At 36.7% G+C, this 17,358-nt stretch overlaps 1 protein-coding gene across 1 annotated transcript in view; it reads right to left on the reverse strand.

Moving 5' to 3' along the window:
• The window catches only part of PDE3A (phosphodiesterase 3A), a 366,795-nt gene that overhangs the window by 138,660 nt on the left and 210,777 nt on the right, over positions 1 to 17,358 (reverse strand). The window contains 1 exon segment of the mRNA XM_002687752.6: positions 10,271 to 10,321. Within this exon segment, the coding sequence (XP_002687798.1) occupies positions 10,271 to 10,321 (51 nt within the window).

Consider the following 17,358-nt stretch of genomic DNA (forward strand, 5'->3'; position numbering starts at 1 on the left):
AAATTTGTATAACATTATTCCAGGTATGCCTAGAAGGCATTTAAATTACTCTTTATACTCTCCTATTAAAAAAAAATGATTTAACCGAGAAAGAAATGCTCTATTACCAAATTAGATTTACTAAGATGCAAATACTTATGTTCATCATCTTTAGTAGCTATTATTAACAGATCCATTCTCCTGAATACCCAAGTAGACAAGATACTGAATAATAATAACTTCCAATCAAAATTCATCCTTGAGATTTAAAATACTCCTGCTGCTGCTGCTGCTAAGTCACGTCAGTCATGTCCGACTCTTGCGACCCCACGGACGGCAGCCCACCAGGCTCCCGTCCCTGGGATTCTCCAGGCAAGAACACTGGAGTGGGTTGCCATTTCCTTCTCTGATGCATGAAAGTGAAAAGTGAAAGAGAAGTTGCTCAGTCGTGTCCAACTCTTCACAACCCCATGGACTGCAGCCCACCAGGCTCCTCCGCCCATGGGATTTTCCAGGCAAGAGTACTGGAGTGGGTCGCCAGTGCCTTCCCCGAAAATACTCCTAGAATTTTCTTATTTTAAAAGCTTTATAGTTTGGAGCTTCTAGTATGTGATACGTAATTAAAGTCATGCTGCCAAAGAGGATACAGATAACTTTTAATTTAAAAAAATGATATCAATTTATTGAAACTAAAAAAATTTAGAAAAGAGTTCACTCACTTCTCACACTTCCCATTCCTTGCAATCATCAGTCTATCCCTTGTATCTATGAGTTTTTTTTTTTTTTTAATTCCTCATATAAGAGAGCTCCTATGGTATTTGTTATGTTTGACTTATTTCACTTAGTTTAGTGCCTTCAAGGTTCATTCATGTTGTCACAAATGACAAGATTTCATTCTTTTTTATGACTGAGTAATGGAGTTGGTGATGGACAGGGAGGCCTGGCGTCCTGCGATTCATGGGGTCGCAAAGAATCGGACACGACTGAGCGACTGAACTGAACTGAATGTTCCATTGTGTATATATACTACATCGTTATCCATTCATCCACTAAAAGACACTTCCTGGCTATGGAAATAATGCTGCAGTGAACACGGGGGTGCATATATCTTTTTCAATAAACGTTTTCATTTTCTTTGAATAAACACCTAGAAGTGGAATTTGGTGGCTATATTTTTAATTTGTGGAAAACCCATTGTCTTCCATAGTGGTTGCACTCATTTACACTTCCATCAACAGTGCACAAAGGTTTTCTTTACGTCTTGCCAGCATTTGCTTGTTTTTTTTTTTTCATACGTAATTCTAACAGGTGATAATTCAGTGTGGTTTTGATTTACATTCCCCTGATGACTAGTGATGTTGAGCACCTTTTCATGCACCTATTGGGCATCTGTATACCTTCTTTTCAAAAAATGACGATCCAAATATTCTACTCATTTTAACATCAAATTGTTTTTGTCTTGCTATAGTGTTGTATAAGCTCTTTATATATTTCGGATATCAGCCATTTGTTAGATACATGATTTGTAAATATTTCCTCCTATTCAGTAGGCTGCCTTTTCATTTTGTTTATGATTTCTTTTGCTGTGAGGAAGATTTTTAGCTTGATATAGTACTGCTTGTTTATTTCTGCTTTTATTGGTTTTGCTTTGGGTGTTAAAAAAAATCATTACCACAATCTAAATCAAGGAGGTTGCCACTTATCTTCTAGAGTTTTATGGCTTCTGGTCTTACCTTCAAGTCTTCAATCCATTTTGAATTAACGTTTGTATGTTGTGTAAGAGAGTGGTCCAGTTTTATTTGTGTGTGGTTCTTCAATTTTCTCAACACCATTTATTAAGGAGACTGTCCTATCATCTTTGTATATTCTTGGCTACTTTGTCATAAATATATGTGAGGGTTTATTTCTGGGCTCTCTACTCTGTTCCATTGATTTGTGTGTCTGTTTTAACGTAATACAGTGTTTTGATTACTATGCCTGCTAAGTCACTTCAGTTACGTCTCACTCTTTGCGACCCCATGAACTGTAGTCTGCTAGGCTCCTCTGTCCATAGGATTCTCTGGGCAGGAATACTGGAGAGGGTTGCCATGCCTTCCTCCAGGGAATCATCCCAACACATGATTGAATCTGTGTCTCATATGGCTCCTGCATTGCAGGCAGATTCCTTACCTCTGAACCACCAGAGAAGCCCTTTGATTACTACATATTTGTAATATAGTTTGAAATAAGGGAGTGTGATATGCTAAGCTTTATTCTTCTTCCTCAAGATTGCTTGGCTATTTTAAATATTTTAGTTACATACAAATTTTAGGAATGTCTATTATATTCTCTGAAAAATACCACTGGAATTTTGATAGGGATTACATTGAATATGTAAATTGATTTGGATATTATGGACATTTTAATAATACTGATTCTTCTAATTTATGAGCACAGAATATCTTTCCATTTCTTTGTGTCTTCTTCAATTGCTTTCATTAATATCTTGTAATTATCTATACACAGTTCTTTCACCTCCTTGGTTAAATTTATTTTAGGTATTTTGTTATTTTTGATGCATTGTCAGTGGAACTGCTTTATTTTTATTTCTGATACTTTCTTATTATTGTAAAGAAACAACAGAATTTTTGGTATTCATTTTATATTGTGAAACGTCAATGAATTTGTTAGTTCTAACAGCTTTTTGATGAGGTCTTTAGGGTTTTCTGGTTGATTCCCTGGTGGCTCAGATGGTAAAGCGTCTGCTCGCAATGCGGGAGACCTGGCTTCGAGCCCCGGGTCGGGAAGATCCCCTGGAGAAGGAAATGGCAACCCACTCCAATACTCTTGCCTAGAAAATTCCATGGATGGAGGAGCCTGGTGGGCTACAGTCCATGGGCTGGCAAAGAGTCGGACATGACTGAGCAACTTCACTTCACTTCACTTTTAGGGTTTTCTAGATCTGACATCATGTCATTTGTATATAGTAACAATTTTACTTCTTCCTTTCCAATTTGGATGACTTTTATTTATTTTCTTGCTTAATTGCTCTGGCTAGGACTTTCCATCCTATGTTGAATAAAAGAGGAGAGAGTGGGGATCCTTGTCATGTTCCTGTTCTTAGAGGAAAAGCTGATGCAGTGAGATGTGAGCTCTGAGTTTGTCACATATGGCCTTTAGGATATTGAGGCATGTTACCCCTATAACCACACTGTTGAGAGGTTTATATATATATATATATATATATATACACATCATAAATGGATGTTGAATTTTGTCAGTTGCTTTTCTGCATTTATTGAGATGATCATAAGAATCTTATTCTCTCTTCTATTAATGTGGTATGTCACTCTGACTGATCTTCAGATGTTGAACTATCCTTGCTTCCCTGGAATAAATTCTACTTGATCATGGTGTATGATCATTTTAATGTATTGTTGAATTCAGTTTACTAATATTTTGTTGAGGACTTTTGCACCTATGTTCACAGGGGTAATGACTTACATTTCTCTTCTCATGTCCTTTTCTGGTTTTGGTATCAACAAAATGCTGGCATCATAAAATGAGTTCAGAAGTATTCCCACCTCTTCCATTCTTTGGAAGACTTTGAAAAGGATTGGCAGAAGTTTGTGTTAATGTTTAGTAGAATTCACCAGTGAAACCTTCTGGCCTTGGTTTTTCTTTGTTGGAAGGTTTTATTTTTTATTTTTTTTTAAATTTTATTTTATTTTTAAACTTTACATAATTGTATTAGTTTTGCCAAATATCAAAATGAATCCGCCACAGGTATACATGTGTTCCCCATCCTGAAAGGTTTTAAATTATTGGTCTGTTCAGATTTTCTGTTTCTTCATGGTTCAGTCTTCGTACATTGTATGCTCCTAGGAATTCATCCATTACTTCTAAGCTGCTCAGTTTGTCGGCATATAATTATTCATAGAGGTAGGCATTTATTTCCAGGAACTGCTTTCTTAGAACTGCTCTTGCTATTGGGTTGGCCGAAAAAATTCATTTGGGTTTTACTGTATGATGTTACAGAAAACCTGAATAAACTTTTCAGCCAACCTAATATAATCCCATAAATTGTAGTGTATTATAGTTCCATTTCATTTTTAAGCATACTAAAAGTCTATTGCTACCTATTACCTTTTTTCCCACCAGAATATTCAGCTATTTTCTTGTGTTGTACATACTATAATTCAATCACTTAGAAAGACAAACCAGAATTTCATGTCTAAAAATATACCTCAATTATTTGAAGACTAAACATATCACACACAAGTTGTGTCTTCAAAAAGTGGTCTTAAGTGTAATTAATAAAGCTTGGTTGCTAGTATATATATTATTAGTGTATGTATACTACACATAGACATACACACACACTAAATGACCACAGAATCTGTTTGTCTGTACTGATAGTTAAAGGTATCAAAACTGCACTAAATGACGAAAGAACCTGCTAGTCTCTAACTATTGATTAATACAGGCCCACCGATTGCTAGTACGTTAAAATGTTCCTAGTACATGCCCCAGTACATTAAAATTCCTAGTATAATTCACAAATCAAAGTGATCTTTTCCCACAAAGACTCTTAGCTAAGTAACAAGGAAACTATTGGTTCCTTCAATGCCCTCTTACCTCTCGTAAGCTTTTCAAAGGAGAACAATTTTCTATTATCTCTCTTAACTTTCCACTGAAAAGCTTTTCTTCAAGAATTTATAGCAAAGAGAAAACAAAACAAGAAAAACACTTAATTGCCTTCTGAGAATTTTATCCTCTGACTTCATTTGGTATTACTGGGAACACTGCCAGAAAAAGAGTTCTGCCTGCTGCTGAAGTTTATATATCATTTAGCATCTGCCCTAATTTGGATGATCTAGTATCTGAGAGCTTATACTAAAAGGAAAAAAAAGAAAAGGAAGAAGAAACCATTAGCCTGAATGTGTGAGTAAGCTGACAAATTATGTCACAGAATTATTGAGAATAGAGTAAATAAATAAATGTTAATTAAATTCTTGCTGAGTTTGAAGAGTCATATACAATTAAGAGCTGAATTTAACTTGAAGTAAGATATTCACTGTTCTATAAGCATTTTATATGAAAGGTACACTTTATTATTTGTGATAATACATATATAATTTTGAAAGACGACATCAAATTTGAGAAAAACTTCTGTCTAGGAAGCACATAGGAGGAAAGTCAGAAGTTTAACTTTATCCTGGTCATGATGAATGTTCTCAATACAAGCTGATGATTTTTTTTTTTCCTCCTAGCTAATACCGACTTTAGATAAAACTGTATACTTCCTTCCTGAAGGCCAAAATTGTTTAGTTTGTTTTTGACTCCTTGAAGGTTAAAAACAGTGCAAGACATATATTGGTGTTTTTTACATGAAAAACACCAATATATGTCTTGCAGGCTGCCCCTCACATGTGTGACAGCCCACTGCTATCTACCAGGTATACTGATGCTCACACACCAAGTCAGTCCCCATTTTTGGAAATCTAAAACAAATGTACTTCATATATTTTCTGCCATTCAAGGTTTTCCACTGTAATATCCCCAAGTTTATATACTCTTTCTCTACCAAGAAAACTGAACTTATCAGGCTCACAGTATTTCCCTAGTGGCTCAGTGGTAAAATAAAGTGAAAATCGCTCAGTCACATCTGAATCTTTGTGACCCCATGGACTGTAGCTTACTAGGCCTCTCTGTCCATGGAGTTCTCCAGGCAAGAGTACTGGAGTGGGTAGCCATTCCCTTATCCAGGGAATCTTCCCAAACCAGGGGTTGAACCCAGGTCTCCCACACTGCAGGCAGTTTCTTTATTAGCTGAGCTACCAGGGGTAAAAGAATCTGCGTGCAATGCAGGAGACGTGAGTTTGATCCCTGGGTCAGAAGGTTCCCTAGAGAAGGAATTGGCGACCCGCTCCAGTCTTCTTGCCTGGGAAACTCCATGCACAGAGGAACCTGGTGGGCTACAGTCCATGAGGTTGCAAGAGTTAGACATGACTTAGCGACTAAATAACATTTCATTTTTGTACTACCTATCCCCATTTATTGTCTCCTGTTCTGGTATAAATTTCTCTACTTTCTTTCCAAAGCTTCTTCATTAGTGCTTATTGGTGGATGTAATAATTTGTTTAAGAACATGGTCAGTTTTTCTGAACTAGAGTAAATGGAAGGGTTCAGGGTAGGGACTGGTTGAGTGTAAGAAAAACACATAAATGGGTGTCAAAGGACCACTTTAAGAGAAAGTGCATTCCCTGCCCTGAACTACACTGTTTTCTCAGTCCTTAAATAGGTCATTATTGAGAACTTCCAGTGTTTCTCCTCTACACTGATTCTCTTTGCTATTAACAGTTAGTAAGACATATATCTCATCTTGGCATAAAAAAAATTTCCTCACTTCTATTGCTATTTCTTTTTTTTACTGATGTATAGCTGATTTACAATGTTGTATTAATCTCTGCCCTACAGCAAAGTGATTCAGTTATACACACATACATTCTTCTTTATATTCTTTACCATTATGGTTAATCACAGGATATTGAATGGTCCATGGGGTCTCAAGAGTCTGACATGACTTAGCAACTAAACCATCACCATTCTTTTTTATATTCTTTATCATTATGGTTAATCAAAGGATATTGAATATAGTTCACTGCCATACACTGGGACCTTGTCATTTTTCACCTCTTTTTTAATTCTACTTTTCTTTTAAAACAAAACTCCTCCACGAGACCTTTCCACTATCTCACACCAAAAAGTGAAAGTTAAGTGAATGTGTTAGTCATTCAGTCGTGCCCGACTCTGCCACCCCATGGACTGTAGTCTGCTAGGGTCCTCTGTCCATAGAATTTTCCAGGAAAGAATACTGGAGTGGATAGCCATTCCCTTCTCCAAGGGCTCTTCCTGACCCAGTGATCCAAGCTAGATCTTTTGCATTGCAGGCAGATTCTTTATCAATTGAGCCATCAAGGAAGCCCCACCTCACACTAACTCTCTTCTTAATTTCTGTATTCTGCTTTCCACCACTGCTTGACTGAAAGTGCATTCTGAGAGCCCACTAATGGCCTGCTCTTCACTACATTCAATTGCATTTCCCATGTTTTTTTTTGTTTTCTTGAACCTGTGTTTGTGGTCTTAGCCCTCTTTTGAGTGTAGCTTGTCAGTATGCTCACTACTTTCAATTCTGCATTAGTTCTCCTTCCTCTAGTCTCCACTGAGCCTGTGTGTATGTTTTAACTCCATCCCCAGGCTCCTCTCAGCCTGTATGCTGAGCCTTCCTCAAGAATCAGCCTTTCTTCTGTTTTTCTCTTTTCATGTTCTTCTTCTGGGATCTATTGCCTGATGTAACCCTATTATCATATGTATGTCTGGTACTCTTTAGTTCACATCTTCTGCTCTCATCTGGCTGTGGTGGTGGTTCAGTCACTAAGTCATATCCGACTCTTGTGACCCCATGGACTGGAGCTCTCCAAGCTCCTCTGTCCGTGGGATTTCCCAGGCAAGAATACTGGAGTAGGTTGCCATTTCCTTCTCCCAGGGATCTTCCTGACCCAGGGATCGAACCCGTGTCTCCTGCACTGTAGATGGACTTCTGCATTGCAGGCAGATGTTTTACTGCTGAGCCACCAGAGAAGCCCTTTCATCTGACTACAGAGCCCAGAACAGCATCTCAAATGTCCGTCTGAAATTCCCTTTTGGGATTGTCATCTTCACTTCTCACTCAACAATGTAAACACTAACCTCATTATTTTCCCTGTGAACAGGCTTGGGTTACTGGCACTCATCTGTGAAGTACAGGATTTCACACTCCTGACCCTCCTTACTTCTTCCTCATCTAATCAATAAAAAATGACATTCTCTGGATCATTCCTTCACAGGAGTTCCTGCAACGGTCCCTAGCCAGTCAGGTTTTATAAAGCAGTTATAAAGAAAGTTCACACATATCCAAACAACCCCACATTTTGCCAGTTCAGACTTTTTCCTCAGGCTTTTCCTTTCCCTCTTTACACTTCTAAAATCTTGTAACACCACCTTGAAGGCTCACCTCAGACACCACCAAAATTTCCCATTTCCACTAGGCATAAATCAACAATCTGTCCCACCTAAACTCTTATCATACTTTGTTTATATAATTAATTTTACATCTACCACTCTGCCTTATAGGCACATTATCTACTCAAGTATTGCTCTATTTCCAACTATACCCTGTAAGCTCTCTGAACACAATAAACTTGTCTCTCGGTTTTCCCTCAGACTGAGACCTACCACAGTGCGGTCCGCATAGTAAGTGGTCAAAAACCTGTCTTCAATTAAACTAAATCTTTTCTTTTCCTAAAGAGATGGTATTTGAGTGAGGCCTTGTGGTGTTAGTAAAATACTTAGAGGTCTGTATTCAAATGCAGTCAGCAATTCCTTTCAAATGGCTGAAAGGCTTTAGACATATTGTTCAAGGAAGTAATAGCAAGATAAGAAGAGATCAATGATCTAAAACATAAGTACAGTATCTCCCTCCCCCCCCCCCCCCCCCCCCCCCCCCCCCCCGCCTCTGGTGGGGAATTAGAATTAGACGTTTTACTCTGTGCTTAATTTATCTAGAATTTCCCAATAAACTATTCTGTTGTAATTGATATCTTTTTAATTTTGGAGTGTATGTTCTTGCTTTTTAAAACACTTATTTGCTTTTTAATTGGAGGATAATCGCTTTACAATGCTGTGTAGGTTTTTGCCGTACAACAATCTGAATCAGTTATATGTATACGTACTGTTTTTGCTTTTGACATTGACAATTTTTATCTGAGTTGAGAATCAAGGTGAGATAAAGGTATACTCTGCTGTTGTTGTTTAGTTGGTAAATCATGCCCGACTCTTTGTGACCCCATGGACTATAGCCCACCAGGCTCCTCTCTCCATGGACTATTTCAGGCAAGAATACTGGAATGGGTTGCCATTTTCTCCTCCAGGGGATTTTCCTGAGCCAGGGGATCAAACCCATGTTTCTTGTGTCTCCTGCATTGGCAGATGGATTCTCCACCACTATGCTACCTGGGAAGCCCCCTTATCCCAGAAACCTGGGGTTTCTTGCTGGTGCTCATCTTTACCTGTGATAGATCTAGAATTACAAACAATTTACTGTGTATTCATGACCAATTTGGCAGCAAATTCTGATTTAAAATATTAAATGTGTACAAAGGGTGAGTTGTTGGAGAAAAATAGAAAGAGAGAAGTAAGAGTAAGGGAAAGTGAGGCATACATTCTTTTGGATAATGCTGATTTAATTGGACTGATTTATATTATCTACTAATCAAATTGATATCAGACAAAAATGAAAACACAGCTATTAAATTTGCCACTAAAAACAACTGACTGACTTGGTTGTACTTTCTCAGTGACCTAAATTAAGCTGTTATCCATGAAAACTTAATGACAGCACAGGTCATGTCAACTTGATAAAACCCTGGGGAGAATTTCATATTTCAAAATGATTTTTCTTATGCAGTACTGCACATCCAATTCTCTTTCTCTTAACCATTTTTTTAGTGTTATTTTTTATTTGGCATGTTTACAGTCAGGTAAGTGCAGGCAACGAAGAGAAAAGTGATTTTTCTATTTCTTCACAAAGTACCCTAGGAGGAGAGAGAATTTTCTCAGTGTAAAATTCAGCCTTTATTCTGTCAGGCAAAGTAATTATGAAAGCAAAACAAATCCACATTGTCTAATTAGGTCATTAAAAAGCATAAATGCGTCATGGAATATTTCTCCTTGCCTAAGACATAAAGTAAGACAATGAGAACAGTCTGGCAATATAGAAAGGTTTATAATTTGTTTCTTTTCCTAAATAATAGGTCCTTTCATCTTTCTATTTCCTTAAGATGAAGACAGTTCATTTAGAGACAAAATCTGTAATTAGTTCAGGGTTTACTGTGATTATATTTCAAAATATTTAACCAAAACCAGGAAGATAGAGACAAGAAGAAATACATAGAAAAATTATCAAAGGAAGTGCATAAAATCAAGAGAGTAGGCTGCTGATCAAAATAAATTCTGTAGAGATGAGATGAATATAAAATCTCTATTGAGAGGAACACGAACACAACAAATCTGGGATACTAGAAAGCTCTTCAGAGGAATATACTGATATCTGCCCTTGGGATCTGAAACCAGACTTTAATTACAGCTAAGTAAAATGAAAACAAATGGCATGACTGCTGTGCCTCTTCTTCTCTGTCCTCATTTCTTGAGTTTTAGAAAAGTCATGGCTCCGTGTTTGCAACAAAAATGCAAAAAAGGAAAAGAAACTTACCTGTGATCCTCGTGGCCCTCGTTTGTGGTCCCATTCTGAATGCCCCATGAGCTGTAAGACAATGTAATAATGGCAGTAAATTAAATGATACCTATTTTATATGTCAACAATTTATAGTCTTTCTTTTATAGAATAATAGACTTTTGAAACCTATGTTTCAATAGTAAGGTATTAAATAGCTTTAGCTTTCCAGACTACTCTGTCCACAGGATTCTCTAGACAAGAGTACTAGAGTGAGTTGCCACACCCTCCTCCAGGGAATCTTCCCAACCCAGAGATCAAACCTGCTTGTCTTATGACTCCTGCACTGGTAGGAGGGCTCTTTACCACTAGTGCCCCCTGGAAACCCCCAGAGGTCAAGAAAATATAGGAATGACAGTAAATTCAATTCAGTTCAGTTCAGTCACACAGTTGTGTCTGACTCTTTGTGACCCCATGGATTGCAGCAGACCAGGTTTCCGTATTCATCACCAACTCCCAGAGCTTACTGAAACTCACGTCCATTGAGTCGGTGATGCCATTCAACCATCTTATCTTCTGTCATCCCTTTCTCCTTCTGCATTCAATCTTTTCCAGCATCAGAGTCTTTTCAAATGAGTCAGTTCTTCACATCAGGTGACCAAACTATTGGAGTTTCAGCTTCAGCATCAGTTCTTCCAATGAATATTCAGGATTGATTTCCTTTAAGATGGACTGGCTTGCTCTCCTTGCACTCCAAGGGACTCTCAAGAGTCTTCTTCAACATCACAGTTCAAAAGCATCAATTCTTTGGAACTCACCTTTCCTTATGGTCCAACCCTCACATCCACACATGACTACTGGAAAAACCATAACTTTGACTAGATGGACCCTTGTTGGCAAAGTAATGTCTCTGCTTTTTAATATGTTGTCTAGGTTATTTATAATTTTTCTTCCAAGAGCAAGCATCTTTTAATTTAATGGCTGCAGTCACCATTTGCAGTGATTTTAGAGCCACCTAAAATAAAGTCTGTCACTGTTTCCACTGTTTCCCCATCTATTTGAAATGAAGTGATGGGATCGGATGCCATGATCTTAGTTTTCTGAATGTTGAGTTTTAAGCCAACTTTTTCACTCTCTTCTTTCACTTTCATCAAGAAGCTCTTTAGTTCTTCTTTGCTTTCTGTCATGAGGGTGGTGTCATCTGCATATCTGAGGTTATTGATATTTCTGCCAGCAATCTTGATTCCAGCTTGTGCTTCCTCCAGCCCAGCATTTCCCATGATGTACTCTTCATATACGTTAAATTAGAAGGATGACAATATACAGCCTTGATGTACTCCTTTCCGATTTGGAACTAGTTTGTTGTTCCAAGTCCAGTTCTAACTGTTGCTTCCTGACCTGCATACAGATTTCTCAAGAGTCAGGTCAGGTGGTCCTGAATTCCCATCTCTTGGACAGTTTTCCACAGTTTGTTGTGATTACACAGTCTAAAGCCTTGGCGTAGTTAATAAAGCAGAAGTAGATGTTTTTTCTGGAACTCTCTTGCTTTTTCAATGATCCAACGGATGTTGGCAATTTGATCTCTGTTCCTCTGCCTTTTCTAAATCCAGCCTGAACATATGGAAGTTCACGGTTCATGTACTGTTGAAGCCTAGCTTGGAGAATTTTGAGCATTACTTTGCTAGAGTGTGAGATGAGTGCAATTGTGCGGTAGTTTGAACATTCTTTGGCATTGCCTTTCTTTGGGACTGGCAATGCCAGTTTTCAGTCCTGTGGCCACTGACCTTTTCCAGTCCTGTGGCCACTGCTGAGTTCTCCAAATTTGCTGACATATTGAGTACAGCACTTTCACAGCATCATCTTTCAGGATTTGAAATAGCTCAACTGGAATTTCATCGCCTCCACTAGCTTTGTTCATAGTGATGCTTCCTAAGACCCACTTGACTTCGCTTTCCAGGATGTCTGGCTCTAGGTGAGTGATCACACCATCGTGATTATTTGTGTCATGAAGATCTTTTTTGTATAGTTCTTCTGCGTATTCTTGCCAGTAAATTAAAATCTTGCCAGCAAATTCTTGACAGTAAATTAAATTATACCTATTTACATGGCAACAGTTTCTACTCTTTCATGGACTGTAGGAGCCTGGTAGGCTGCAGTCCATGGGGTCGTTAAGATTCAGACATGACTGAGAGACTTCACTTTCACTTTTCACTTTCATGTCTTGGAGAAGGAAATGGCAACCCACTCCAGTGTCATTGCCTTGGACAATCCCAGGGACGGGGGAGCCTGTGGTCTTCCGTCTATGGGGTCGCACAGAGTCGGACACAACTGAAGTGTTCAACTTAGCAGCAGCAGCAGGCTTTTTGAAACCTATGTTTTAACAGTAAGGTATTAAATAGCCCTTACGAATATAAATTAACATATCTAAAGTAATACACCTCTTTTTAAAAATTCTTTTTTATTATTGTAAAAGTCACATAACACACTATTTTAAGCATATTTAACTGTATATTTCTATGACACTAAGTACATTCACATTGTTGTGCAACTCTCACCATCAGCCATCTCCCTAATCTTTCATTTTCCTCAACTGTGAAACTGTCCCCATTAAACACTAAGTCCTCCCCAACCTAACCACTACCCCCTGCATCTAACAATGTACTTTCTGACTGTATGAATTTAACTATTCTAAGTACCTTGTATAGTGGAATCAAAAATTATTTGTCTGTACCTATTGTATATTAGAATGCATTTTTAAGGTTAACTTGTGTCCTGAAAACGGACTGAAAAAAAAAAAAATCAACTTCTGGCTTGATAGCTAATATTTCAATTACTCATTGTTTTGAGGATATTTTAATATCATTGTATGACTAAACAAGTCTGCTAATGTACAGCTTTCCTAGTCTGTGTCAGGAACATTCTAGAGAGATGTTAAACCATGTTAAACTTTATTTACGTGGTATTAAACTTGTAGTTTTTTAACAAAACATCCTGCAGAAATCTGCTAGTGTAGCCTAGCCTACTGTCAGAAATAATAAGAACCAGAAGCCCAAAATATCAATAATTTTAAATTCTGTTTTGATAAATCACAAAAATATGAGAGTTCTAAGGAGCAAAAATTATTTAATCTGAAATATGCCCCCAAAGTTACAAATATAGATTTTTATAAAAACACAGACTATAAGACATTATCAAGTTACTTCCAGAATTGTAACAGCATTGAGCTACTTTCCTTCAGATCATGATATTTATTTGCCAAAAATAACATTTACCATGAAGAATATTAAGAAAATGCAAGATATCAACCAAGAGGAATAAATTCCATTTCTCTGTCTAGTCATTCACTAGTCATGTGTAGCACTGAAAGAACTCCTTACCAATAAGAAGCTCTCATGCTAACAAAACATATTGTAAAGCATGTTTATATATATTAGTTTTTCTATTCAATTGCATTGACTTTGACAACAAAAGACAAAGAAGCTGTTCATAATAGCAACAAAAAGTATTATGCTTTTGAACATTATCAAGAAATGTTTGATAATCATACACGGAAATGGTAAAGCTTCACTGATGAACATAAAATGCTGTTTGAGAAGTTAATTCAATAAAATTATGTTCATTTCTACCCAAATAAATTTATAGGTTTAACTCAATTTCAATCAAAAGTTGTTTGCATTTTTTAAAGATATTGAAAAAAAAAAAGAACCCAAATTTTATCTGAGAGAATAAACTAAGAATCAAAATACCAGAAGGGATAAATATTCCCTAGTGGTTATTAAAGTATATTAAAATAATAAAATTTAATTCAAATTATAGGATAATGCTTCATGACTCAAAATATAAATGAATGAAATGTAGTGGACAGTTCTGAAATAAATTAAGTACATGTAGTAAAAAAAAAAAGTGAAAAAGAAAATACAAAAATTAATGAGTTTTTGATGAATTATTCAATCCATGGAAAAAAGAAAAAAATATAGAGCTGAACCCATATTAAAAACAGTAGATAAATAGAGTTATTTTAAAAAGATTAAACTGTAAGTATTAGAACAAAATGAAAACAAATACTTAAACTATCTTGGAATAAAAAAAAGAATTTCCAAATTTAGAAAAAAGTTAGATCAACTGATCAGGATACCTGAAACCTTCAAGTGCCTTCACAAATGTCACACTGGTAAAATATCGACAGTAAATGGCAGGTAAAGAATAACATCTTCAGTCCACTAAGAACTCTACACATTTTAAAGAAATACAACCCTAGTAGATAACTGGAAGAAAGGATAAGGACAATTTACACAATAAATATCAAATCAAGAGGTTTATGGGAAACAACTAATTTTATTAGAAGTGAAAGAAACTCAGTATGCTGCTGCTGCTGCTAAGTCGCTTCAGTCGTGTCCGACTCTGTGCGACCGCATAGAGGGCAGCCCACCAGGCTCCCCCGTCCCTGGGATTCTCCAGGCAAGAACACTGGAGTGGGTTGCCATTTCCTTCTCCAATGCATAAAAGTGAAAAGTGAAAGTGAAGTTGCTCAGTCGAGTCTGACTCTTAGCGACCCCATGGACTGTAGCCCACCAGGCTCCTCCATCCATGGGATTTTCCAGGCAAGAGTACTGGAGTGGAGTGCGTATGCATGTGTATAAAAATAAAAAGAAGTAAATAAATAATAAACATAATTTGTAATCCACTTATACTAATTTAAGGGAGAATATTTAATGATGACAGGTGGAGGAATAGGTACTGGTTAGGGCGTCAGGGCTCTATTCCTTCCCAAGATCATTGCATACCTGGCACAGGTGAGGGGTGAGTGAGGATCAGCTTCATATTAGTAGATGATAGCATCTGAAATGTTTACACTATTTACATTATTTATTTTACAGTACTGTCCTCAGATCATGGATCCAAGACTAAAATGAACATCATTCTTTCAGTATTATTTTTAAAAGAGCTATTCATAGTATGAAAAACTGCCTGACTTAATACTACAGATTATTTAAATTAAAATGAAGCATTTGACAGCTCATCAGTATTCCCATTAAACCAGAACCATAGACTAAAAGTTTTAGAAAGTACAGCAATACCTCCCTAGCCCCACTCTCTTTACTAATGATCAGGACAAATGAAAAAAAAATTAGTCAGGTATAATAAATACTGAAGAAAAGAACTTGCACCATAAGTCAATGAATTACAGAATTCCATGCAAATTGATGTTGACGTCACACCAGTGAGAAAGTCAAAACATCCTTTGAATCAATAGGTAAAATCAGTGTTAAGTTGCAGACGTCCAACGTAGTCATTTGATATTATCATGGGATTAGATGAAAGACAGAAATGGGTCATGCATGGACAATGAGGAACAGAAGTAGAATTTGTGGAATCTTTTTTTTTTTCTTTGTGCAATTGAGTTTATATGGACTAAATGTTCAAGATAAGTGAACAGCAGTATGATACCTAGGCCACTCTGGGAAAAGAGACAGAAAGTTTATTAATATGACATGATACTGTTTTTGAAGGAGGAATTTTTCTGATTTTATAATCTGTTATACAAAGGATCTAGAAATACAGAAGAGACAGAGAGAGAAAAAGTAAGACTAAAACATGAAAAATAAATGGGAAATTCAAATATATTCTGTTTGATAAAGAGTACAGGGCTTCATAATTTAGGAAGAAAAAAATGTCTTTCACTGTCTATAAAAAATACCCTCTTGGCTATTTAACTGTGATTACTCATCTGGGTAATAATATTTTAATAAACATTTAACCAGGAAGTTTGAGGACATACAGGTCACCAAGTTTATGACTACACATGGCAAACAGAAGGAATTCTCTTTAAAACTGTATACCTTTCCTTCATTCTCAGTTCTCATTAATCAGGATGGGTAAAAAGAAGATGCTTAAATTTATTCCCAGGAAACAAAATGTACTTCCTTGCAAAGAAACATAATTTGTTATGTAAAGCATCTTGAAAATCATAACTTCCTTGACACTAAGTAATTTTCATCCTTATGAAATAAATTCCTCTTTTATTTTTAATAATCAATTTCTACATCACTGCCTTTAGCTAACAGAATGTTACACAGTACTTAGTTCCAAGGAAAAGAAAACTGCTGCCAAACTTGGAATTTAAAAAGTTCACAGGGGAAGCAAATGAGAAGTTAGCATGGAAACAAAATGGTTTCAACCAAGCAAAGATATTTTTAATAATATGAGAAATGCAGACAGCTGAATGTGTGTTTCTGTAGGCAAAATATTTTCCTTCCTCATTTATATTTTTCCCCATGCTATGTTCTCCTATTGTTTTTTGTGTGTTACTATAATCATGAATGTCCTTGTAAGGACTTCTTGGGTGAAAAAGCATCACCAGAGCTATTACTAAAGGGATGAAAGCTGTAGGAAACCACAACTGAATGCAAAATTTAAAACATATATTCTTTGCATGTCCTAAAGAGGCAAGAGTTTTCAAATATGAAAAAATATAATGATGGAGGGTAACAGTCACATGGTTATCCTCACATTACTCTCAAGTAAACCATTCTTCTACTTCATTTGTTGAAAACCCACAGAATGGGAGAAAATATTTGCAAATGATGCAACCAACAATGGATTAATATCTAAAATATACAAAGATCTCCTACAGCTCAAAAAATGGGCAGAAGACCTAAACATACATTTCTGCAAAGAAGACATACAGATGGACAAAAGGCACAAAAAGAGATGCTCAACATCAGTAAGTATTAGCAAAATGCAAATTAAAACTAAAAGGTGTTTACACAGGTCAGAATGGCCCTCATCAAAAAGTCTACAAATAACAAATGCCAAAGAGGGTATGGAGAAAATGGAAACTTTCTCTTCACTGTGGGTGGCAATGTAAATTGGTACAGCCACAATGGAGAACAGTACGGAGGGTCCTTACAAAACTAAAATAGAGCTACCATATCTCCTACTCCAGTGTTCCTGCTTGTAAACCCTATGGGCAAGGGACCCTGGTGGACTGAAGTCCATGGGGTTGCAAAGAGTTGGACACGACTGAGTACATACCATATGATCCAACAATCCCACTCCTGGGCATATATCCAGAGAAAACCATAATTCAAAAAGATACATGCATCCCAATATTCAGTGAAGTGCTA

Source organism: Bos taurus, chromosome 5 (assembly GCF_002263795.3).
Source record: "Bos taurus isolate L1 Dominette 01449 registration number 42190680 breed Hereford chromosome 5, ARS-UCD2.0, whole genome shotgun sequence".
In the NCBI taxonomy this organism is placed as follows: Eukaryota; Metazoa; Chordata; class Mammalia; order Artiodactyla; family Bovidae; genus Bos; species Bos taurus.